Genomic DNA, 26,294 nt, shown 5'->3' on the forward strand with positions numbered 1-26,294 from the left:
GGTACTTTTTGTACTAGTCTTGCTGCTTTGTTGGTAGTTTTAGAGTTTGGTGCTTCCGGAAAATAATGACAGCTTAGGCAAAAAAAAAAAAATCTCCAAAAATAGCATTACTCTATGTCCTTTATCCATAATGTGACATTTGATAAATAGCTTAATAAGTATAAAAGTGATGTATTGTGGGCTACACAATGTGTTAAAGAGGACCTATTGTGCTTTTTTTCAGGTGCATACTTGTATTTTGGGTTTCTATTAGAACATGTTTACATGTTTTAATATTCAAAAACGCTTTACTGTTCTCATACTGGATGTTCTGCACCACCTCTTTTCACCGTCTGTCTGAAACGCTCCGTTTTAACCCCTCGAAAAGCCGCAGTCTGCGCTGATTGGACAGCTGGCCCACTCTGTTGTGATTGGTCAACTGAACCGAACTCTTCGGACTCCGCTCTACCTAGCTTTGTTTGAGGGCGTGCCAAACTAGCCGTGAAACAGGTATTATGCAAATGTGTTACTTAGTGACATCACCATGTTACGGAAGTAAAGGCAGGATTTCAAGCAAGACGTTTTAGGCAGTTCAGGAGCAGTGTTTCTGTGGGGGGAGAGTGGACTGGCGTGGACTTTGTAACTTTGCAGACCTTTTACATAACAATATAACACTAAAGGAAAGAAAAAGGCACAAAAGCATAATAGGTCCTTTTTAATATCTGTTAAAATAGAAGCCTAGACTCTGTATTCAAAATAGATTAATTATTTCATATTGCCCTATACAATCTTCAAAGAACATTTTAATATTGCCATGCTTAATTTTTTTTCAAGGACCGCTACAAAATCTCTTCCGTGACACTAACGAGACAAAACAATTGCATATTTCAGCTGACATTTAAAACGGCAAGTGATATTGACCCCCAATTGTTTGACAGTACACCACGAAACAAAAGCTCTGCCTGGTTTCTCGATGGGCCTCGTTTCCTTTATCAACTGCCAATTGTATTTACCGAACGTTAACGACTAGCAAATAAACTAGCCAGCATATAGCCAATAGCCATTAGCCAATGGACTGTAGTTCTTAATTAGATGACCTTTGACCCCGGTTACTACAAGTTAAGGCTAATCTTCCAAGAAAAGACCTTGTGGTTTTCCCAAAAGCCGGGGCCGAGGCTCCGAAATGTGATTACAGCTCTAGATCGACTTGAGGGATCCTATACTGGCTGCCTCATAACGGCTTATTGATCCAACACACACACATACACACACACGTTTGCTTGTGTGTACACACAGAAATGTTTGTGTACAGACACACACATCGACAAATAAAGCCAAAAAGTTCAATTATGAAGCAAATGAAACCTTTTCTATTCAAGGCCAGGGCTGAGTGGAGGATCGAACACTCTGTTCTGTCAAATAGGGTTTTCAAACACACTGTTGTAGCTTTGCAACCAGCTGTGCAGTACATGCACACACACATATAAGAGGGGGTGCTCACATGCCTCGTATAAATGAGCAATATCAGCTGCAAACGCTGAGATACATGTATGACACACACACACACACACACACACACACACACACACACATATGCACATGCACGCTTCATTGGCTCTGTGGCTGATTAGTTTCAGGGTTAACTGTGTCATTGCCATGAGCGATTGAGGGGAAACTGAAGCATATTCACACTTGGCTGCGTAATCTTCAGTGAACCACAGAGTGAGCATCCGAGCCTCAAATATTTTCATTCTATAGTAGGGCTGTCAATCTATTAAAATATTTAATCAGGATTAATCGCATGATTGTCTATAGTTAATCGCAAATTAAGCAAATTTTTTGTATCTGTTCAAAATGTACCTTATAGGGAGACAATGACTTGACTTGCCCCTAACTGCATGTGATTGTCATAAAGTGGGCATGTCTGTAAAGGGGAGACTCGTGGGTACCCATAGAACCCATTTACATTCACATATCTTGAGGTCAGAGGTCAAGGGACCCCTTTGAATATGGCCATGCCAGTTTTTCTTCGCTAAAATTTAGTGTAAGTTTGGAGCGTTATTTAGCCTCTTTTGTGACGAGCTAGTATGACATGATTGGTACCAATGGATTCCTTTAATTTTCTAGTTTTATATGAGTTAACTAAATGCGTTAAAGAAATTAGTGGTGTTAACTTTGATTCTAAACACAAGGGCACAAACTCTTCATCATGCTTTACTATCTTTCTCCGTTCATTTCCCCAGACACCTTCTCTCTCTGTAATCAAACTCTGGATGATATCTAAAAGCGGTCCATTAATGGAGATTGCAGATGAGTCTTGATCCGTTCCTCCACCCCCTCCCCATCGCATGTTTCTAGGTCACATCCACCCAACTCCAACATAAAACTGAGCAGTGTCACTTATGATGAGTCTCCCCCCGTCTCTGCCAACTCACCTCTTCATACTCCAACTCTCTGCCCTCTTATTGCACCCATCGCTCCTTCCTTCCTCCTCGACTTTATTACTCGCACACTCATTTATTCACTCGTTCTCTCTTCCCCCTGTCCTTCCGTGTTAATATACGGCCGGGGAATGTGTTTTTAAGAGTCTAGCAGGCGGACAGATGGGGGGAGAAAAAACAATTTAATTCCGGCTTACATGACAGTCACTACCTCACACACTCGGTGGCAGAACCTGCAGCGCCGTGAGAGCGTGTTGTTCCGAGTCCACAGTCACGGAACAGGAAGTGGACTCGAGAGAGTGTGTGTTGGATAGAGAACAAAAAAAAAAAAAACGTGCCTATTTATGAGTGTCCGCCGATGCGAGTGTTTGAAAAGCGGGCCAAAAATGTTTGTGTGTTTCTGTGTGTATTGCGTGCTTGTCAGCTGTTGGCATGTCTTTGTTTGGGCAGATTTAATTCCCAGCCGCATGGCTTCGGCTCATTATTCATCAGGCATAGTGCTCCAAACCTCTCCAGAGGGCTCAGCATGCTGGGAGATTAAACAACGCAAATGAGCACGCACACACGGGTACCCCCACACACACACACACTGAATTCACAAAACTGTGTACACGCACACAACTCAAACTCGAAAATTCACACATACATCCACCACATTAGCACGCACACTTACACACAAACAGGAAGAGATACGTCAAACTACTTCCATTCTGTCACTGTTAAACAAAAAAGCCTATTGAGAGCTTTGTGAGTTTAAAAAAAGCAGCATTTACAACCTTGTACGACACACAACAACATTTAACGTCTGTTTTGGAAGCGCAATCTCAGCTGCTGCCTGTCTTGTTCTGGCGCTTTTAGCCTCTTCCTCCCTCCCCCCCTCCGTCTCCAGCTCTTTATATCCTTCCCCTCCTCCTGATTTCAATCTCTCCCCATCAAACTCTGCCGCACACACTCCACCTAATGGAGTGTGTCAGTGTGCTCAGAGTTGGCTAAGCATGCACTCAGAATTAAGAATTAATGTCGTGGCGCTACTTAATGCCTCAAAAGTCAAGTGTAATGCAGCTGTAGAGAAAGAAGAGGAGCAGAACGGACTGTTCTCCGTGGTCATTTGTCTAGTACCAAAGAAAATGCCAGCTGTTGTTAGTTGTTATGGTGACAACAGATCACGCGTCAGCGGGGGCGTTAAGTGTGGTCGCAGCTCGCCGGGAAGAGAACGGACCCAGCTCCAGAGACGGATGGCTTGCTAGTTAGCTAGGTGGCTCGTCCTTCTTCGGAGCAACGGCGAGTGAGGCGGAGGGACCGTTAGACCCACCAGCCCGCTGTTTGGCTCATTTTCTGCAGCCACAGTAGCATTAAAGCTTCATCAAAAACCGGCAGTGCATCATCCAGAGAAGGCTCTCATGATCACACCTCCTTTTGGGGGAAAACTATCCCGTGGCCCTCGTAGACGGTAACAGAGTAAACAGAAGAAGTTGAAACATGTCTCCAAACTTCTACTTTAAACAAACTGGTAATAGTAATGACGCTATGATCAAGAGTTGCTGTGTAGTTGGTTGCACCAACAAGCTATACACCAGACCAGCATGGCGTCATCGCCGAGGCTGCGCTCCCTTTTGGGGGAAAGAAACTCGTCGTCACAGGACAGAAAATGTTGAAAAGCTATTGCGTAGCAGGTTAACCAAGGCTTTCACACTGAGATCTGAGGCACATACGATGAATGAATAATCACTGTCAGAGTGGTAAATCACTAAATGATGCTGTAACAGTGACTAGGATGGCTACCTAACGTTAGCTTGAGTGGGAGGCTGATGCAGTAATACAGTCATACATTAACGTTATACCAGTCGTCTCCAACTAAATCTCAGCCTATAGATCAAACAGTTGGTTATTAACAGGTTGGATTTGTGCTGACAACACTTTGCTTTGATGTCTGGATAAGCGATATCTGGCCACTGTGTCGGACGGGGGAAGACCGAAGGGACATGATGGCAATCAACCTTAATTTATTAAGGTATCACAAACACTCAGGTTCAGGCAAGACCGCAAAATAATTATGAGACATATTGTATAACAAGAGATGAATAGCATACAAACTTGTCAAAATTACAATCCAAACATACGTCAAATTGCATCGACATCTATGTGATATTTGGTTTTCTTTCCACCAAAAGGGGGCCTTGACTTTTTGCGAAAGTACCCGTGTACTTTTCCTAAACCTAACCAAGTAGGTTAGTTGCCTAAACCTAAGGTGATTTCTGGCAGAAAACCCTAAAGGCAAACTTGGCCGCTGCTCTGACACATCCTGCTACGTTGATTTGAACGTGAATGTCCGTTCTACTCCGACTCTCTTTCTATGATTCCAGCACATGGAATAGGAAGGACAAATCATGTATGACAGATTCCTCCCCCTATCCTCAGAGTTTGATCATCAACACCAACAGTTAACACACATATCTGTGATAATAAAGCGATCTCCGCTGTCACTTACACTGGAAGTAAAGTTCCTCGTCTCCCTCTTGAGAAGCTTTGCTGTAGCCGCATTGTCTGCGAAGAGAAACAAAAGAAAAGACATCAGACAGTGGGTTTTTTTTCCCCAGTTGGTAGACACAAACAAAGCAGAGCATCAGACGCTGTTTATCTTGCAACGCGATAGATTATAATGGAATGTGCAAAAACTGTGAGATGAGAGAAGACAAGAGTATTGACGGTGGAGATGGAAAGGATACGGAGAGAGGCATTCAGAAAGACCCCTGATGCGACGGCGCTGATGAGCAACAGAACGGATCTGAGGCTGAATAAGTGGAAATCCTGCCTGATTTGACTGAGCGAGTCACAGATACACACCGATAGGCCGGGAATTGATACGCTATTGTTGTTTCGCCCTGATGGAGTTTTTATGAAAGAGATGAACACACACACGCGGACAGCGGTGCTTTCTACACGCATGTGCACACACTGTTATCTCTCATCCCTTGCGAACCACATGGGGTCTAAAGAGGAAAGAGCTCTCTATGATCTGACTGCTGATGGCTTTACGGCTTAGAGGGAAAAACTTGGCTCTTTGCGCACACACGCACGCACGCACACACACAATCCAGAGAAACACACACATACTGTAAGTGAGAGATTAAACAAGTGATGAACAGGCACTCTGGATGGCCAGCACCATGCTTACTTGGATTAGAGAGAGGGATGAAAAACAAGACAAGAGGGATACAGCCAAGGAATTGAAGAAAGTCTTCAGTACATCAGAGGTTCTTCTAACAAACAGGGTGCTGATTAAATATAATCTAAATATATCCCAGACATGTATGGAAATACAAGGTCATAAACACTGGGGTTTTCCTCTTTGCAGCATTTTAGTTTATATACAGTGAGGTTTATGACATGTGTTTACATGGGCGGAATTTATGGTAGGGTATGTCCCTACCACTTTTCAGAATACCTAAAATTGTCCCAGCCTCTAATTTTATATTAACTGCATATGCGTTTAAATCAAATTGTAGATTTTTTTTCTTAAAATATTGTGACTTTATTCTCGTTAAATTGCAATTTCATTGTCATAATATTACAACTTTTTTCTTGAAATATTATGACTTTATTCTCATTAAATTAAGAATAGTACTTCATTTTTTGCACAACTTTGTACTGAAAATTCACGAAGGATGGCTGGATGAAGTCATGGAGACGTGTTAAATAAACGCTTGCGTTGTTGTTACAAATGAACAAGTTGGTCCTCCATTTCTGAGCTCCACCTTACTACTACTTTATGCTTCATGTTTTGCATTAGCTCATCCATTAGCCTATTTTGATTACATATGAATAGATTTTGTTGAATATATACGGATTACAGTGCATTACTTTTAGTAACTATGAACAGTGTATGAGAACAGCCTGCTGGGTTTATAAATTAATTAAAATGAATTATATCATTGGGGTAAAAAGGTGCCATATGCACATTTAAAGAGAACACGAAAGAGAAGGGATGAGTGAACCATGCCTACATGTGGGTTAACTCAGCAGAGATAACATTAAAAGAGAAAAGTTGATCTACAGGTGAATAAATATTTGAAAGCAGTACAGAATGCCTGAGAACCTTACTGCATTGTATTTTTATATTTCCCTTTACATAAATAAAAGACATTTCCACCACAAATTGATGCATAAAAATTCACCAGAATGCAGGAAATTACATGTTCGACGCTCAAAATCTCCTGGGGGATGACCCACAGCTTAATATATGCCCCCTCTAATGCTGAAATGAAACCTTCGACCTTGTGTGTTTATATCCGCAAGCATCATATCAACAAGTGAACGTGGAACATAATTATTGTGTAACCATGTTTTCAGGGGTTATAGACAGCAGGGAGAGTCTGGTAATTGAGCTTTGATCGATGACATCGAGGTGCTCAGTCTGTGCACGGGAAAGTCAACGGGTGAGGTCGTCCATGCGTGTGTCAACGGACGTGTGTGTGTGTGTGCGTGTGTGTGTCTGAGTGGAATATAATATCTGCTCAGGGAGCCGTGCGTTAATGCGAATGTCAGAACACATCAGCACTTCACACAAAACCGGTGCACAAGCTGAGAGGGAGTTCACAGAGAGCCTCATGGACCAACGTTGTGTGTTTCAATCATGTGTGTGTTCTTTACGTGTATGCATGTGCAGGGTTATGCACATGCACGCGCAAATGTGTGCGTTTGTGGGAAGGGAGGGTTTTTGCATGTGAGTGTTTGCATGGGGAGACGTGATAGGCTGACACATCCCTCAGACTGTGCAGCAGCAGGGTCTGAGACAAGGTCAGGACCCTGTCTGTCAAAACACACCAGCAGACACATGCAGCACAGATCCTCAGGGCAGGAGATACCAGACAGGGGAGAAGAGACAAGAATGAATAGATAAGAGAGCACAGCGGAAAGGGAGCGAGGGGGTGGAGGGAGGAGATGAGGACGGAGGGCATGGCGGTACCAGGAGAAACAAGATGCAAGAAGAGACCTAAGGGGGCAGGAAAGAGAGGTAAGGGAGCAAATGGTTAACATGACAAGAGGATGAGGGCAAAGCAGGGGATAAATCATTGAGAAAGAAATGCGAGGAAGTCGGGAGACGGGGAGGCAGAGGAAGTGACAAGAAAATAGGAGGTTACGGATAAGAGGATAATTGGGCAGAAGGGTATGCAAGGAAGGAGACATAGTTGAAGAGGCACACAGAATAGCCCATGTAGTACACGGTGAGGGGCAGAGGAGGAAGCAGAGAGAGGAGGAAAGGATGGTAGTGAGGAGTGCAGGGAAAGAAAGGCTGCTGGAGATTAAGGACGCAAGACAGTGGTGGAAACTGTAGTTAGGATAAGGACAACTGAACAAAAAAGCAAACAGAAATAATAGATTTAAGGGGACAAGTCAAGTGATGTGAAGGACGTGAGGAGACAAGGGGGCAACTAAGCCTTGGAGAAAGGAAATAAGGAAGAAAAAAATAATAATTGGCAGGGCTGCATGAAGGCAAAGTCGCATGACTTGATTCCATTTCCATTACTTCTTTTGAAATGTCACAGATGTGACAAAAATGAAAAAGCAGATGCAAAGCAGTTCTTTTTGGAGAGTGGCTTCTTTTTTGGTTATGAATTCAACGGTAACACTCTCCATCACATATTCAAGATCATTTCATATTGTGGTAGAGCGCGGCACCGATATGAAATTGGGCCAAACGGATTGACAAAAAAAAGGGGAAGAAAAAGGGAGATTGGCTTATTATCATTCTCTTGGAGTGGAAGCTTGAGGAAGAAGAAAAAGAAGCGCAGAGGTGGAGGAGAGATGGCAGGACAACTGGGGGGGAAATGAAAAGGTGGGGGAGGGAAAGAGTGGGGGAAGAGGGGGGGAGTGCAGGCATGCCAGTGTACCTGGGCATCAGCTGTGTGAAGGGAGGAAGAGGAGAGAGAAGAGGAGGAGGAGGAGGAAGAGTGGAGAAGGAGGTCGAAAGCAGCACCACGCTAGCAGGAGTTACATTGGAGGAGCTCGAGCAGACGCTGCTGGGAAAAAAACAAGGGAAGGGAGGGGAAGGGGGGGTGCCAATGTCAATTCTGGCTCTTTTCATTACTTTAAAAGACGTTCAGTCAACACAACTTTGGATTGATTTCTTTCTCCAAAATCTAATCATTCTAATCATTTGGTTATCCATGAAGGATGCCGCCAAGAAAACATGCAAAAATGATAAAATATTCATAGATCAGCTATACTATGAAAACATACATTCTCTATTTTGAAAATGTATCCTGCCGTAAATTCTTTGCTAAATTGGTTCCAATTTTATGCTTTTGATGAGAATTCTGGACCAATTTTGAAATATCACACTTCTGAAGAACCAGATGGCAGAAAGCAATGTGTGGATGCCAAAACACTGAAGATTCTAGCCAAATTCTGTCACTGTCAGCTCAGCCTCATCAAATGTTAAATTTGGCAAGTATCTGCATCTTAGTTTTTAGTCTTTGTCCTTTGGAGAATCTTGAAAATACATTTCATTTTGAATGCATAACTGTAATTAATGGGAAGGGTAGATTTACCAAAAATGATAAAGTCATATATTTTCTCTCCAACTGTCTGCGTAGCAATATAAAACTTAACTCTACATTTTTGTTAGCGTCAACAAATCCCATAAAAAGTTGTCACCATGATTTGGGCTGACAGAATTAGCACTATAGCCTTATCTACTTTTACACTCTGCATCACAATGGAACATTTTTTGCTCATTTTCAAGTACAAGCACGAGCTCAAGAACATTAAAGCAGAAGAAAAGGAACGGATGCCATGTAAATGAAGCCTATTCACTGCCTGCTCTTTCCTCTCCCTACCTGAATTCTCCTCCTCTAAAATAAAAATGCAGTTATGGAAATATGTATAATAGGTGAGACAGCAGGAATAGAATCCTAGATGACAGGTGAAAGCGAAGCAGAGAAAAAAATTAGGCCAGCAGAAAGGTATGCAGGGAAAATACATGGAACATTGGGGAATTTCATAAAAGCCACTTTAACTTTCATCCATCATACCTTTTATCCATTTGTATGAATCTGGTTTATAAGATTCAAAACGGTGACAACGCACCTATTTTGAATGTTATCAGCCGATTGAATGGGCGTTATCAGTAGGCTTGTCGGTGTTCAACGGTGGTCGGGCACACACCGATTACATTACGTACCCACCGGCCAAACTGCACCTACCACACTGTGAAAGTGAAACTTAATGTTGTAAATTGAAACAAAACAACTTAAGGTTTTAGCAACAAAACTACTTGGTTAGGTTCACGGAAAGATCATGGTTTGGGTTAAAATAAGTTTGGTACGTAACTTGGCATTAGTGAAGCACGTAAGTTACTTAACAAAAAGTACAGTAAAATAAGTCAACATTGACTTTTTGTTTCACACGAGACACTAACAGAGGTTTCCTGAGTGAAAGTCCTGTTTGATCCATCCATTGTCCCCCATCGCCTTGCCATTTTTTTGCTGATCCAGAAAGTCGCATTTTGTTGTAAAACTGCTGAAGTAACAGACTGTGAAAATACGTAATTAGAAAGACTACACACCCAAAAGTTGCATAAGTGAGGTCTCTCTCTCTCTGAAGCTATGATGCCTGTGTGTTTCGTACTGGGTCGTACTCACAAAAGCAACGGGTCTCACTCGTTCATTCACTTCCCGGCTGATAAAAAGACCAGGACTCTCTGGATAAAACTCATCAGGTAAGATAATGTTTTATAGTGTAGTGTGCGAGACCACAGATGTAGTTCAATTAGCGGTTTCAAACAAAACTAAATGATACTACGACAAACCTACGACGAACTGTGACTTTCTTGACTTGCAAAATTATCTTTTATATTGACAAACATCATATGTGTGATTCATGGTGGAATTCAAACAGGATCAAAACATATCTGTCTCTCGTCGTTGACTACCGTACATATTGTTTCCAAAATAAGGTCCCATGGGGTCCAATGGAAGGGAAGGGACTTTGCCCCTCAACACTACGTCACCTGACTTCCTCCTTTGCTCCCGCCATAATTACTACGACCAATAAAGGTCGACGTCGTCTTTTTGTATTTGTATCGTTGATCAACCATGTGAATAGATGATAACAGCCTTCTGAACCTACTAGTAGGTGTAGCAGGCCCTTTTTTTAACCCATACCTATGAGGCTGATAATCGTTGATAACGCCAACCGGTTCATAACATTCAAAGTGGGTGAACACCTTTATTTTCTTCTATTGCTGGGAGCTGTTTGTTATTTTTCTTGCACAAAAGGTAAAGACATTATACTTTTAGGTTTGGGTTAAGAATCAATATCAGGTCCATACTTACAAATAAAGTAATGACTTATTCATATGTGACTTATGAATAATAAATGGCAAGATATTTCCAAAACTGATGCGGAGCCCTTTGGAACGACAGGTTTCACATTTAATATGGAACATGTTCTCCGTCTGCTGGTTGGGGGGCTTTCATGATACATGAAAGCACTGATCTGTACGAGACACGCAGGAAACTACAACACAGTGCTTGGGACCTTTTCTCTTGGCCTGCCCATCTCTCCCTCGTCTCATTTTTTCCCCCACTATTTTTGAGAGAGTCAATGGCCCTATGAAATGACCCTCTGCTTTACTTCCAGCTTCTTCCTTTCTTCTTGATCCCCTCTCCATCTCCCGCTGCTGATAACTTGTTACTCACTCACAAGACATAGACATACACACTCAATCCGAAGACACACACAGGCACACTGGTGGTGTGGCCAGTGAAGGGTAAACAATCCCCGCACTGACCAGTCAAGCTTGGGCTTCCTGGAGAATGTTTGGGCGATGCCCTGGAACTCCGGCTCTATCAAAGTCTGTCAGGCACCAATGGACACTGTGTGTGTGTGTCAAGATAAGGTATCAAAGAGACGAAAACACAAAGTACTCATTCCTTTTTTTGTTCCATCATAATTTTTCCTTAGTGTTTATTCCCCACATTATTCTTATTGAATAATATGTTGCTACCATTATGTGCATAATGCTGCACTGGATGTTTTGGGTGTTATTTCACTTGACTTCTAACATGACCGGCGAATCTCTGAACAATCTATGAGTTCACCAAGAAATGTGCTTTAACTAGGGCTGTCAAAGTTAACACGAAAATAATGTATTAACGCAAATTTGCTTTAATGTCACTAATTTCTTTAACGCAACTTGCATTTTTTAGGTTGTAGCGGGCTCAGTTTTAAAGCTAGAGTGAATATTAATCAATAGCGCTCCAAACTTGCACTAAATTTTGGGGAGGAAAAACTGTCATATGTTGTTTTACAGGAAGAAAAGATGATTGGATTGTGATATAAAAATACAAAGAATGTGATTTCTTTTGTCATTGCTTTTTGCATACATTGTTAAATAGGTGCACAATATGACCGGGGATGTGTTCTCAAAAGGTTAAAAGGCATTTTTCATTTCATCTCGGCTTTAAGCCAGCTTTTGTGATGAAGTGTGGTTTCCATGAATGCGTGCCTTAAATGCGTGCGACCGCCCGTGTCCGTGCTTTTATGTGTGTGTGTGTGTGTGTATGTGTGTGTGTGCAGTGGGACTCATTTGCATGTGTCTGTGCGAGCAGGCAGATCGATGTAACCGAGACCCCTCCAGCTGTGGCCGGGAGCTGGCTTGCCTTTGCAAACACGAGAGCATGGTAATTGAGGCATCAAGCCATTCCCTCTTTGTCTCTATGCAAAACATGACGAGCAAGTTAATGGTCCAGCAGCGATGAACAATGGAGACCACTTTCAATGAATGCAGTGATGGAAATAAAGGAGAGAGAGATAAGCATTATTATTAATTTGGAGGCTGTGCGTGAGGGGATGACGCTGCCTTCCCTCAAAGCAACAGTGTGTTTAAATACTCGTGTGTGTATGTGAGAGACACATTTTTTCCCATATTTTGTGTATTTCTACTGCAGTGCTGTGTGTATATTTATTTCCATATATTCCTTTAAAGATGTTTGACTGACAGCGCCAGTTTGTATGGCGCCCCTGGTAGTGAATAGAAGCCATTTCTACACCCGATTGACTCCATCATTGGACCGTTTGTGTCTGTGTCGAATTGGTCTGGTGGTCTCTATATCACAATCCCCTCTTTATAGAGGTAGGTGTACACGTGGAAAAGGCCTGCTTTGATTTATCCGGATGAGAGGTGGCACCGATGTAGATCTGTGTGTGTGTGTGTGTGTGTGCGTGCAGAGGAGAGAACAAAAGGATGCACACAAACAAATGCTTTCACAATGTATCCAACAAAATCTCCCCGGACAGATATCAATTGAATGTCAGCCAAATGAAATGAAAATGTTTTCTGGCCATGTGTGTAGCTGTGTGGGAGTAGATATGTGTGCTCCCTACGTATGTGCTTGCATGTGTGATGGAGTGAACACTATATAATGTGTAAGCGTGTGTGTGTGTGTGTGTGTGTGGACTGTATCCGTGTGGGCGTGTGTGAGGCGAAGCTGGCAGAATATAGAGTTGGACAGGAGTCAGAGAGCGAAGTGGTTGGAACGGCGAGCAGGAATGCACTCTCACCCCGTTTATCTTCCTCAGCTGAATAAAACATGCAAGTATATGGAAAGATATACTCAGTGCAATAAACAAGACAATAAAATATGCATTAAAGCGCCACAGATGATGCAGAATGGCAGCATTGAATTGAAGGAATGTATTGAGTATCAGGCTGACGTTCGATTGTGAGTGACTTTCAGTTTAGTAGGATCATAATCTTCAAAAGATGAATTTATTTATGTGATACTTTCCGTAAAGACAGACAAAAGTAAAAACAAGGCTTTCAATTATTATTCAATTTTTGTCTATATTGTCTGTAGTATTATATCGGACGCCTGCCTGCAATGATTCCCAATTTAGCTCCAAACGCATTTTTTTTTAAGTAGTCTAACATGGTGTTGAATGGTCACTCTTAAAGCCAGGGTAGGCAGTTTATTTTTGGCGTCATTGGGCAAAAATTCCATAATAACCTTTCAGAATATTGTAATTGAAGTGGTAGCCGAGGGTAGGTAGTTATCTGGAAAAGGCAAAAAAAAAAAAAAACACCATAATTTGAAAATACAGCGCTCATCCTGCAGCTCTCCCCTAGAGAGAGAAAATGTTGCTGGTAGTTTAGCCTTCAGCCTTCGGTAGCCGTTACCTCATATCTGTGGCTAAGTCAAGCTGGGGGCTTGGAAGAGCGACAGGCTTTGAAGCAAATTTTCGTAGTGGCCAAACGGTGGAACTACAACTTCCGTGACGGTCAAGTGATGCCATTGGGCCCAAAAAGACGTCTGTAACTCAGCAGATAATTTTTTTTGAAGTTGTAAAATGCACTAATAACCGAATCCAGAGTTGTTTGTCGATATTGTCAGACTCTCTCATTTATAAGTCCGTCTTCCTGTTCTGGGGTTGCTCTGCAGTGTAGGTAGTTATTACCAATGCTGGCATAACAACTTTTCCTGTAGGATTTTCTGCCCTTGAATCAGGCGTTCACCATCTGAAGGGACATGCAGCCAATAGGAAATCTCTCTCTGAAATGACCAGTGATTGGCCAAAGTCTCCCGTCACTGGCTAGATTTTTTTAAAGCCTGAAAACAGAGCCATGAGGTGGTGCAGAAGTCTTTGCCCAATGATACCGAACATAAACTTCCTACCCCGGCTTTAAGCACAACACAAAATTCTGTTGGTTGTCTCTTTTGTAGTTGCTTCACTCTTCAGTTTATTCTGAGGTACTACTGTAGCAACAATGCTGTAATTGCTGGAAAATGTGTAGCAACGTCCAGTGAGGCCGCAAAAATCATTCATGTTTTAAATAATGGGGGCGTATCTTTAAACTGTCCTACTTTACTCTAGTTTTTAACACCATATCATAACACGTATTGGCTTGCTTGACCTAATTTTGCCACTTTAAATTAGAAATAAACATTCTTACACTGCTCTAAATGATCACTTCCCGCCACCGCAACACTCTCCCAATTGAAAGAATCTTGATTTAATAAGACTGAGCAGTACGCTGAAAAATTAGGTCACGGTAATAGTAGAGGTCATTGTGGTTACGGGCAACTCCGACCATATGCTTGAAGTTAAATGCTTTAGTTGTCTCTTGCCATCTTAAGATCTTTTTTTCAAAATGTGGTGAAATAATGAATTTGGACTGTTCACTCTTGTCGTAAGAAGCACTAAAGAGTTTTGAAAGGCATACTGAGTAAACCATGCGTCAGCTGTTATGCAAGAGACACCGCTTTAACCTCGCTCTCATCTTCTTTGCTGTTTCACAATTCCCACTTCTCGATGTGAAAACTAATTAGATAGCAAGAACTATGAACTCCTAGCCAAGAAAATTATCAAAGAAGGTTCTGACCCTGCCAACGTTCCCCCCCGACGCAGACAGCACCATTATCCAGCTGACTTCTTTATGTTGCATATTAAACGATCAGTGTAACTGGTTATCATGTCATTTCAGCCATTCTCTCGCTCGCCGCCGCTGCACGTTCCTTTCACAGAGGGACTTCCTCCCGTCACTGGATTACTGTAATCTGGATTATGACAGAGTATCGTGTGACAGTTGACTGGATCTGTGATTGAGTTTGATGGTGAGTGTTTGTACACATGTGCGTGTCAGTGCGTGTTTGTGCTACATGCTGAGGGTATTAGAGAAAGACAGAATGAGCCACGGGAAGTGTATGGTGGATTATGCGTGTTTTTCGTCTGTGAATGCATATCTACCTCCTCCAGATGAGCAGGCCCACCCCCATGGACAGCAGCATGATCAGGGCGGCCACGGACACCACGACGATGATCACCACCGGACTCTGTTCGCTGGACGCCAATGCCACTGTAAATAAGCAAACACACGGATTACACATATGAACAAAACAAAAGAAAACACCTTAACTGAAATGGGTGTGCAACACTTAGGTGGTCTCAATCGCTAGATTCAAGTCTTCTTCAATGCAGCATGATGTTCATTTAGTAAATTATGGTCCCATTTAGAGTCAAATAGACCATAAAGCAGGGTGCTAGCAGGCTAGTGCTAGCGTTAGTGTAGGGCTATCTGGTCACTAACTCCTCAAAACCGTAGTTCGTAGTCCACAAACCAATGGGTGACGTCACGGTGGCTACCTCCACTTCTTTCATACAGTCTACGATTAAGACCCATATTTAAGTTTATTGTTGGGCGGCAACCTCTAATGGTCATAGTAAATGACGGGAGCAAAGGAGAATGTCAGGCGACGAAGCATAAAGAGCTAAAAAATCACTGTATGGAGGAGGTCGGGGTGGATGGAGGGGTCAAACAAACACAGGACTTTGACCCAGGAGTCGCTGTTCATGTCCTGTGGGACTTACGTATGTAAGTTAACATACTTAACTTTGCCTATGTCACGTATGTAACGTACTAAACTTGCATCACGTACGTAACCTAAGTAACAAACATACTTATTTATACCCAAACAGTGATCTTTTCCTAAACCTAACCAAGTAGTTTTGTTTCAGTTCACATTAACCACGAGTTTAAAACTGCAACGCCTGTTGCTGGTACCCTCCAACGCCTCATATGTTTTTTTGGGAGTCATTGGCAAACTTTTTCTGTCGTTATGGTATGAGGAAGTGTTGGTATATTTTAGGTGCCAAGAAGAACAGGAGATGATATCAAATAATAAGGCGGTGACCTTCAGGGCCAGATGAATTTCACAGGAGAGGTTGATTAGAGTGGAGGGTAAACTGATGTTTTCCTATTTTCGATAGCCACGACCTCCCCCTCACGATTAATATTACATTGAACCTCCCATTTGAAAAGCGTTTGCATACACTGCTTCACTAAAGTTTGCCAGTTGACATAGAATTGTAGATTTTTTTTATAAGCAATTTAAGTACTTCTCGTCCATGTTGGTTTAAAAGTTGAGGTTGTTATTGACCTTGTAATTACTTGTACAATCAGAAACAGCAATAATGTTGTCACCTGCTTTTTCCAAGATCAAAATAATCAATTTGAACCTCAACAGATCTGCAATACTTTCTATCTCGGGACACAACACAACATGCAGTAACCATTAATTATCTTCAAACACTTACTAAAGAACATTCATGTTCCCCTCTGTATTGTAGCTGTGCACCTGCCAACTCTTATTGTTCGCTTACAATCAACCTACAAATACTTCTACAGTACTTGCTTAATGCATAATTCACTTGAAAGATTAATGATAATGTGCTGCTAATGTTGTTTAGAATCTGTTTGCACGCCTGTGTTTTGTACGCGGCCACTAGAGGCTGCTGTGTTGCTGCCTTGTGAGTGTGTCAGGTCCTCACTCATTTGACTCTTGATCTGGCCTGAGGCAAATGAAGCAATATTGAATATGCATCGTCCAAAAAAAAGTTACTGTGCAACCGAGAGCCCTCACCCTAAAGCGAAACAAAGAAGTGCGAGACCCCGTTCGCTTGAAAAAACAAATAAATAATCTTTGGTGGAGCTGGTCTTTGGCCAACTGTGGAAGACAGTGGTTGCGCGGGGGCAGCTCTCGGGTGAGTTGCGCTCAACAAATCCCTTTCCTGGGTAAATAGAAGGTTCAAAACAAAAGATTCATGAGGAGTACGAGGCATGAAACACACATACACACGCATTAACACACCCAACCAGACCTCGAGGTGACACAAGGGACACGGTATTACACAAAGAAGAACCGTTTCACAGCTTACTGGTAGAATCTTGCGTCTTCACACATAATCCTAGACACAGTCACATCCCTATCTCTCTCACTCTAGCAGCACGCTTCATTGTGTGGGCTGGCCAGGTGCCTACACAACACAAACCCCCCGTCCCAGTCTGCCTGGTGGTGCTGAGAGGAGGGAGTGAAGAGAAAGTGAGGAGGAGAAGGAGGAGGCGTAAAACGGCTACTCACACTCGCCAAGTGTCTGCAGCTCCAGGGGAGCGCTGTACGCTCCGTAGTCGATGGGCGGCGAAGAGGAGGACGACGAGGAAGAGGAGGATGATGAAGAGGAAGTAGACGAGGAGGAGGCAGAGGATGATGACAGAGGAGAGGAGGACAGGGATGAGGAGGGAGCCGGCGTGGAGAAAGGCCGGATGAGGAAGACGTATGTGGTGCCGGGTTTGAGGTTGTTGACACTGATCCGTGTGGCGGCGGTCTTCACAGTAGAATAACTCTGATCCTTTTGTTCCTGCGGAGACAGAAAAAGCAAAAAGTGAGAGACGGAGAAGACGACGAAGAAAAGAGAGGAGGAGTGAGACGAGTAGGTGGAATCCATTTGTGAGGTGCCTTGTTCATTTCCATGGCACAGTTTGTGACGCTGGGAGCCGTGCGAGACCATTCTGTAACCAAATCAAGGGGGTAATGTTTCACTTATAGAGACGGCGGAACAGTGTTTCAAAGAGACAGACAAAAGTTTTCAGACAGTTTGCCAGAACAAGCTGAGGAGTTAGACTTCTATAACAATAAAGAAGTATCACTCTGCGCTTTGGAAATAGATGTTGAAAAAAAAAGCCAGACGGTAATAAAAGCTCTATTCATTAGAGAGGTCTTTAGGAAATACATCAGAGATGGTGCTCATTTGCTTCTCTCTGTGAGAATGACTCACTCACACAAGTGGACACACTGGGGTCAGTGAATAGATGACGCATTTACATAATTACGCCACTCGTTGTCTGATATGTTTTGATGTTTGGTGCGATCCGTTTCAACAAATAGTCCTTATTGTATCACTGCAGGTCATGCGTCTGCATATCAATAAGATCACTTCAACTGACTTTGAGCTTCTATAAACAGCTTTGATGATAAATCAGATTTAATAGCCCCGTTTACAGCCGACGTCGTGATCACGTTGCAGTGTTAGCTTGAGGAAAAACAAAAAAAAGACTGGAGGTACCAATCACTTCAGAGTAGTAGACTAAAGTTACACATCAGAAGTGTCATCTTGCTGTGTTGTTGGGTGCCAGAAGTGATCGATATAAACTATTAGCAACATTTCCTCTCCATCTCTGAAAAGCTTTGCCGATATTGTAAGACTCTTTTTGACAAGTTTGTCTTAACGCTAATGTCGCATTCACACCAAGAGCGCTTTACTCACGCGAGTTGGACCGCCGGCATCATTTGTGTTCATTCGCGTTAGCCGCACGAGAGGAGAAGGGGCTTGTCTCCAGAGATACCAAAAACTTTTATTTCCACCATTTCCGCCATCAAACACGAAAGAAATAACCACTGTTGCGGAAGTCAACAACATGGAAAACCAAACGCCATCGTGTCTGGGTCGCATCTGCGCGTCGCTACTGCAGTATGAACCCAAAATAAACAGATTGTGCTGTGTGCAATAGAAGGATCAAAAATGATGCCGAAATAACTACATAATGATGTTTATTTGTAAAAAGTCTGAATTCATGCTTTGTCAGGTCTGTCTGCAAGACGACAAGCAAACAACTTCTAAAATGCTTGTTTTCTGAATGGAGTTTGGATCGATCAGTGCCGGGCTATGCGGCAGCTCCATCAACACTCAGGATAAAGTCATATAGATATAAATACAGCAGCAACATTGTTGTTTATACCGTAGACAGTATGTGATGTATACACATATATTTAAACACTTAGTTTGTACAAATATGAGGTTCTATCATAGCTCTGGGTGACCACAAACAACCACAGTAAGTTTGCCCTCCATTTCTGATTCAACAACGTCACAACGTCATTGATGACAGGAGGAGAATCTCAACGCTGATAGGCTTGTGTCTATTCGCCTCTTGATTTGCATTGACTTTGTATGTAATCCTGCCGCACGAAAAGCTCGCTTTGCACTTGATGTGAACGTACCTCAACACTTGCGGTCCCTGAGAGTGTGTCCTGCCCACAGGTAGGCTATACATCATCATGTTTGCAGAAAAGATGTCTATAGTCATAATGAAAGTGTGTTTTTGAATGTGCACAATGCTACTTGCATGATCCTTATTGCTTTTTTTTTTAACGTCCAAGAATAGCGTTACACGAAGAGAGGATAAAAAAAGCAGAACGAACGTCAGAGTGTAAGACGCAGGCAGAATGAGACAAAGAGAGCTTAACTGAGAGAGAGAATGGCAGCTAGCTACTCTATAATGAGTGGCCCCTGTGGAGTGAACTAATATAGTATGTGACACAGAGAAGAGATGGACAGAGGAGGATGGAGAAGAAAACGAGCGGTGGGAGGAAAACAACAACGGAGTCAGAGATGATGCTTCGTAATATCAAGTTATGAATAAACGGTGAATTAATCATGATTAGTCATCACCATTGTTGGTCATTACTGCGGTCGACAATGTGTGTGATCCAGATTAAACACATTTAAATAAGTCAGTGTTATCAAATGTTTAACAAGTGATTTAAGAAATATCAGTAGGCACTGTGTGGGCCCATAAATAAATGATAAAAAAGAGAAGGAGGAGAAAGGCGATGCACTGACTAAGCAAAGCTATATTTCATACTTTAATAGGCTCTTTGCTGCAGTGTGGTTGTATTGCCTTTTCATTTCATGGCCTGTCACCAATTTCCCTGTCTCACTCTCAGTTATTCTCCATCTATCCTTTACTCTCTCTCCATTCATCCGCCTCCCTCATTCTGCTTTTCTCCACAACGCCTCTTTATTCATTTCTTTCTATCACTGTGCTCTTACAAGCATCTTTCCACCAAGTCATCTGTCCCTAATACCTTCTCTAACCTTTTCTCTCTCCCTCAGTTATCACACAGGCACATCATTCTTTCAAAATGTACTGTATACCTCTTGTTATCTCCTCTCTTTCCTCACCCATCCCTCCTCTAAATCTTCCCCTCTTTTTTTCCCCCCCTAAAGCCGTGGGAGTAGATCAGCGAGGCGCAGGGCTTTATTAAATATGGTGAAGCATAGAGAAGAGAGGGAGGTGTGAAAATGGGTGCGAGTGTGACACAGCCCAACACACAAAGACCTGGCGTTGCCAGAGAAAAAAACGCAGCGTATGAAAATGGAAGAAGTGTGAGCGTGACAGCTGCGGTTTACGTGCATGACAGATTTACTGTGAAGACTATGGCTTGTTGACGGGGCGGCCACAATCTGACTAAGTGCTGTGTTAAATGAGCGTGATGAGGCCGATGAAATTACAGTGGTTATCCATAAAAGCAAAAGAAAATGTGGCAGTAATACGGATTCAGGGTTGTACATAATTGGGCCTTGAAATGCACTAAAAAAAGATGTGATTTTTTTTAACCACACCTCAGTAGTTAGCTGTTCAAGACGATTATTTAATCTCATGGAAAGGGTTGTAAAAATAACACCTCTGATTGGTCCTCACACAACAAAAGTCAGTATATCACTTCCCTTCGTTCACTTTGTGGTAAGTTTCTACAGATTCTCCTTAAACTTTTCATCATCAGTGTACGTACGTTGAGTATCACTCATCATGAACTGACAAATTAGCATGGTGCACCAAAGGAAAAGGAAACAAGCAGATGCTCAAGTCCGATTCTGATATTTGAGAGTTTAAAATAGAGATGCACCAATCCGACTTTTTCAGTCACGATACCAATATCTGGGCTTCGGGTATCGCCCGATACTGAGTACCGATCCGATACCAGTAGGGATGCACCGATACCACTTTTTTTCACACCGAGTACAAGTACAAGTACCTACATTTGGGTACTCGCCGATACCAAGAACCGATACGAGTACTTCTCGGTGCCAAAAGACCCTCGTTAACAGCCAGCTGGAGGGTGTGAGCGACACATGGCAGGTTGGGGAGTCCCGCATATGAAGCGGTGTGCCACGACCAGCTCTAGGTCAGCTTGGAAAGGCTCGGGGTGAAGGTGCTTCCCTGGGGCCGTGGCCAAAGTGTCACCGGGGCGGACTGTCCTTAGTGTGCCCCAATCGCCGGGGCTCGGCCAACGTAAAAGGCGCCAGGGGTCTGCGGCGATGTCTGCAACCCACCCGACCCGTCTTGAAACACAGACCAAGGAGTCTAACGCACGCACGAGTCAGAGGGTGCAAGCAAAACCCCGTGGGGCAATGAAAGTAAGGGCTGAGGTGGGATCCTGGCCCCGCGGGACGGACGCACCACCAGCCCGTCTCGCCCGCACCGTCGGGGAGGTGGAGCGTGAGCGCGTGCGATAGGACCCGAGAGATGGTGACGAGAAGTTATCGTCACGCTGCCTTAAAGTGGTATCGGTGCCGTTGTATCGGAGCCGTTTTGCGAGTACGAGTACATGAGCACAGTATCTGACCCGATACCCGATACCAGTGTTTAATTAATAAGCCGTATGCCTCACATCGGCCGTGTTGTAGTTCGTTGTATATAGAAGTATTGGTGAGTGATGTTGCAGAAAAACAGCAGTGAAAAACAATGATGTGGTCAGATTGTGATGTACCAGTGTATTTACCTTCTCATAGTATTTGACCTCATACTCGGTGCGGCTGATATTTGGGTAAGACGGCTGCCTCCACACCAGGGTCATGCTCTTCTGCTCGATCTTCTCCGCTCGCAGCTCGCTGATCAGAGATGGTGCTACAAAGACGAGAAGAGAGAAAGAAGAGAGATGAGTTTGGGGATTCCAGTCTCATTCAATATAAATACAACCCTACTACTCTCCTGTATTTCCAGTTTTTACACCAAGCTTGACTGTGTGGGCAAAGGTCAAGGGAGGAGTACGGTCAATTCTCTTTCAAGGAGGATATTGTGCCAGAAAGCATACAGTATGCCCTACTGTATTCATCTGATGTGAGAGAGCAAAAGAAGGAGCAAACGTGGATTATGGGAATAAGAGGACAGTTGGGGGGGAAGTCCAACAGGGATGTAAGGAGAGGAGAGGAACAAAGGGAGTGAAAGAACAAGGACAAGAGTAGGTAACAGAGAGGTAACGGATTAATTATTGAAGCCGAGCTGTGTCAGAGCAGACAACTTCATCGCACTCCATGAATGGGCAAACACTGCGTACGTTTCTTTGTCTGTTTCAGTGTGTGTGTGTGTGTGTGGCATTAACCAGAGTCCGGGTCGGTACATTGGGACTGACAATAGATCAATACAGATATGGATTGACTGACAAGTCTGTATCGACACGAGACTAACGGATGGTGACGCTCTTAATCTGGACTCCCCTGTTTTCCTCTCCGAGTCTCTGCAATTAAACTGACCTCAGAACTTTTTCTGACTCAATCTAGGAGAGCGGCAGTGAAATTGATCCTGACAGATATTTCATCTCTTATTGATCACAACAGAGGGTAAGCAAAATTGAAGATGAATTATACCATACTAAAGCCCTCCAAAATGTAGATGCGGTGTGTAATGACGCGGGCACGCTGAGCAAACAATCACATTACTGAGGAAAAAGACCAGTTCTTTGTTTCTCTGTCAACAAGTGACAGGCAGCACATAATAGGATACTCAGCAAGCACCACCCACTCTTGCTTAAGTGCTAATTATGCCATGTATAATGAAGTAGCTAAATGGGTTGTCACTCCAAACTCCTAAGGAAAATAAAGGGGTGCAGTTAGCTTCGTCAAAAGGCCTTTATGTTTGGGAGGAGCGCTGCCATTAAGAGCATTAGAGTTAAGTTTAGTGGCAGGGGAGAGGAAGGGGTGTTTCCTGTCATCTCTTTTTATACTGGATGATAATTATTGCTGTTTTCCACTTACTTAAACGCCTTTCAATATAATTCAAAAATAAATGAGCCTCAGGGTTTTCTTTTTTTTCATTTTAAGATGATATAGTTGCAGAGTATACGAAAAATAATAATAAAATAAAACGGCAGAAAAAAAAAAAAGGAGATCAAATAACTGATAACATAAAATATCAATTCATAGGATATAGTTGACAGATAAATTCAAGTCAGAGGGTACATTATACCAATAAAGAAAGAAACAACAACCGGGTAGCATAGATACACACACGCAATCGTCTTACGTTGCGTTCACACCAAGAGCAAAGCGAATTTTCGCCTCGCTTTAATCGTAAGAGTTGGACTGTCGGGGTCGTTTGTGTTCATACATATTACTTGCTCCATAGATGCCAACAACTTTTCTTTCCACCATCAACCGTGGAAGAAATAACCACTGCACCTGCTGCTTTGTACATGTTGTGGAAATCCCAGATATGTAGGAAAACCAAACGCCGTCGTGTTTGGGTTCATAACATCACCCGGCGGTGCTGTGTGAATTTCAACGAGCTGTATTCACATACAGTGCCATTGCACTGATTGTATCTAGCAAGCCACACGTTGCTACTGAGGTATGAACCCAAAATAAACAGACTGCGCTGTGATTTAAATGCAATAAACAGATCAAAAGGATGCCGAAATAACAACATCATGATGTGGATTTGTAAAAAGTCTGAATTCATGCTTTGTCAGGTCTGTCTGCAAGACGACAAGCAAACAACTTTTAAAATGGTTGTTTTCTGAATGGAGCTTGGATCGATCAGAGTCGGGCTATGCAGCTGCTCCATCAACACTCAAGATAAAGTCATCTAGACATAAATAAGGCATCGACATTGTTGTTTATACCGTAGACAGTATGTGGTTTATACACAGAGTTTCGTCTGGTCTCTGTACAGATATGATGTACTATCGTAGCTCTGGGTGCCTGCAAACAACCACAGTAAGTTTGCCCTCCATCTCTGATTCAACGACATCAGGACGTCAGTGTCGACAGCAGGAGAATCTCAATGCTGATAGGCTTTTGTGACACAGCGTCACGTGAATTTCTTGCTTTAGTTGAAAAATGTCAACTCACGCAAATATGTGAATGATGCGAATCACCCATTTTCCATGTGTTTCTTCAAAGATACGAACTTGATGGTTATTTTTTTCATTCCATACATTTCATTCGTCCATTTGGATATAATAAAATCATCTTTTAACCAATTCCTTGTAATTTGTTGAATTATTTCTACCTTTATTACTAGGAATCCTCAGGACTTTCTATGGCATTGAAGTCCCTTTTTCCTTATTTCTTGCCATTTCTTTCTGTCCCTGATTCCCTTCCTGTTTGTCTTCTATCCTTTCTCATTCTCCCCTCGGTCACCTCATCAGTTGACGGCTCCTCTTCCTTGCTCATCTCTTCCCTGACCTTTAACCATCAATTCATCTCTTTCCTCTGTGAAAACAGCCACACTAATGAATATGTTCTGCCTGTCACTCACACACGAGAGAAACTATGTGAACACACACAAGTACTCCGCATACACACACAGAGACACACACACAAAGCATCTGTGCAGCTCCTTCAGTCCTCCTCTCCAACAGTGGGATAATACAGTCATTTTAGGCGGCGGATCGAAGACACACTCGATCTGTCTCTCACTGTCCATCTCCATCTGTCTTGTTTTTTTGATGTTCGAAAATACAGGTATTATCCATTATTCATGGTGACTTCTGTAGATGTGTGTATCACCGCATCTATCATTGCATTTTATGGCTGCCCAATCAGGCTGAATGGAGGAGGAAGAATTCCCAGGCACTATGATAGACCAGCATGTGTGTGACTGCGTGTGATTGTATCTCAACTTGTGTACAGTAGGAATGTAGCTCTGTCCTTACTTAAAAAAAAAAAAAAAAAAAAAGACTCTAAAATCTAGTGAGCAGGTTAACAATTCAACATGACATTTTTATTCATTTAATAATAATAAATCAATTGGATCCATTGACCTTGAGCCTTTGCATGTAGTCGTCATTGTGCCATCTCTATTCAGACTCATTTTTATACTGATTATGATAATGCATTGTACTCATTTCAATTTATTTTTATATAGTGTCAAATCGTAACAGAAGTTATCTCAAGATGCTTTCTAGAATTATATTCTAATATTATATTACTATGTAGTGCACAGATGAGATGGGCAGGTGGACAAACATAAAAGAAATTGAGGAAAAGAAAAAGGAGCTAGGTAGTAAGAAGAAGAGTGAAAGGAACAGACACCCCTGCTTTCTCAAAGTCCCTGCCACCCAAACACAAAGAGAACACAACCTGCTCTCCCCATCTACAACTGCAGGCTATTGTTTGCTTTTTTTTTTCATTCCTTGCGTGCTGAATTATGCAGAGGACTGGTGCTGGCCTCCAAACCAACCATCACAGCTCAATCTGACACATAAAAACACAGGTGAGCAGGAGTTCACTATTGATACAAAGACACACACAAAATCCCCTCAAGGCTCAAATACAAAAGGAATACACCGGTTAAAGTGATGTTTCCACCTCATTCCACCTACAGATAAAAAGAAGAAGGCTCTAACATAGTAGCAGTGTCCAAACTCAGAGTACAACTTCTAAATCTTTGAGGCATTCAGTGTATATGATGCAGTATGCAACATGTTTCATATCTAGTGCAGTGCCCGTTCAGAGCGCGTGCCCGTCCAGAACGGGCTGATTGTTTGGACCCCAGAAGTGTTGCTTGCAGCGTTGTCAAGAACCGTGATATGGCTGCTTGTAACCGCCAAGTGTGAAGATGATTGGATGAACAGTTCTCGAGATATGCGAAGGACAATCATACATAAATACACAGATAGAGCTTCCGTCCTTTATAGTTAGATAATGCTGCTACAGCGCCACCTATTGGCCAAATGGCACCATATTTGCCATGGTCACTGATACATCATATCTACACACGTCCACCAAATGTGGTCCCAATAGCAAAAAGTGTTCAGGAGATATGACATTTTTTTGTAATACAAGCCCTGCTCACAGCAATTGAGCTAACTTTGAGGGCCAAAGCATAAGCAATAATAATAAGCAAAACTGTATGGAACAGCAATCAACTACAAGAGTAGCAAAAATATCAGATTTGGACACAATTCAAAATTAATAGATAGAATCGTCTGGACAAAAAAAATCCAGGGAAAAAATAATTTATTTTATGAG

General features: G+C 42.6%; 1 protein-coding gene across 1 annotated transcript in view; it reads right to left on the reverse strand.

The window, feature by feature from the left end:
- Positions 1-26,294, reverse strand: part of LOC119503019 (ephrin type-A receptor 7-like) — a 184,901-nt gene that overhangs the window by 20,085 nt on the left and 138,522 nt on the right. Inside the window, exons 6-9 of the mRNA XM_037794439.1 lie at positions 21,824-21,948; positions 17,342-17,618; positions 15,171-15,279; positions 4,909-4,964 (exon numbers count right to left, since the gene is read on the reverse strand). Of these exons, the coding sequence (XP_037650367.1) occupies positions 4,909-4,964; positions 15,171-15,279; positions 17,342-17,618; positions 21,824-21,948 (567 nt within the window). The remainder of the gene's footprint in view (positions 1-4,908; positions 4,965-15,170; positions 15,280-17,341; positions 17,619-21,823; positions 21,949-26,294) is intronic.

The sequence above is a fragment of the Sebastes umbrosus genome, chromosome 15 (assembly GCF_015220745.1).
Source record: "Sebastes umbrosus isolate fSebUmb1 chromosome 15, fSebUmb1.pri, whole genome shotgun sequence".
NCBI lineage: Eukaryota > Metazoa > Chordata > Actinopteri > Perciformes > Sebastidae > Sebastes > Sebastes umbrosus.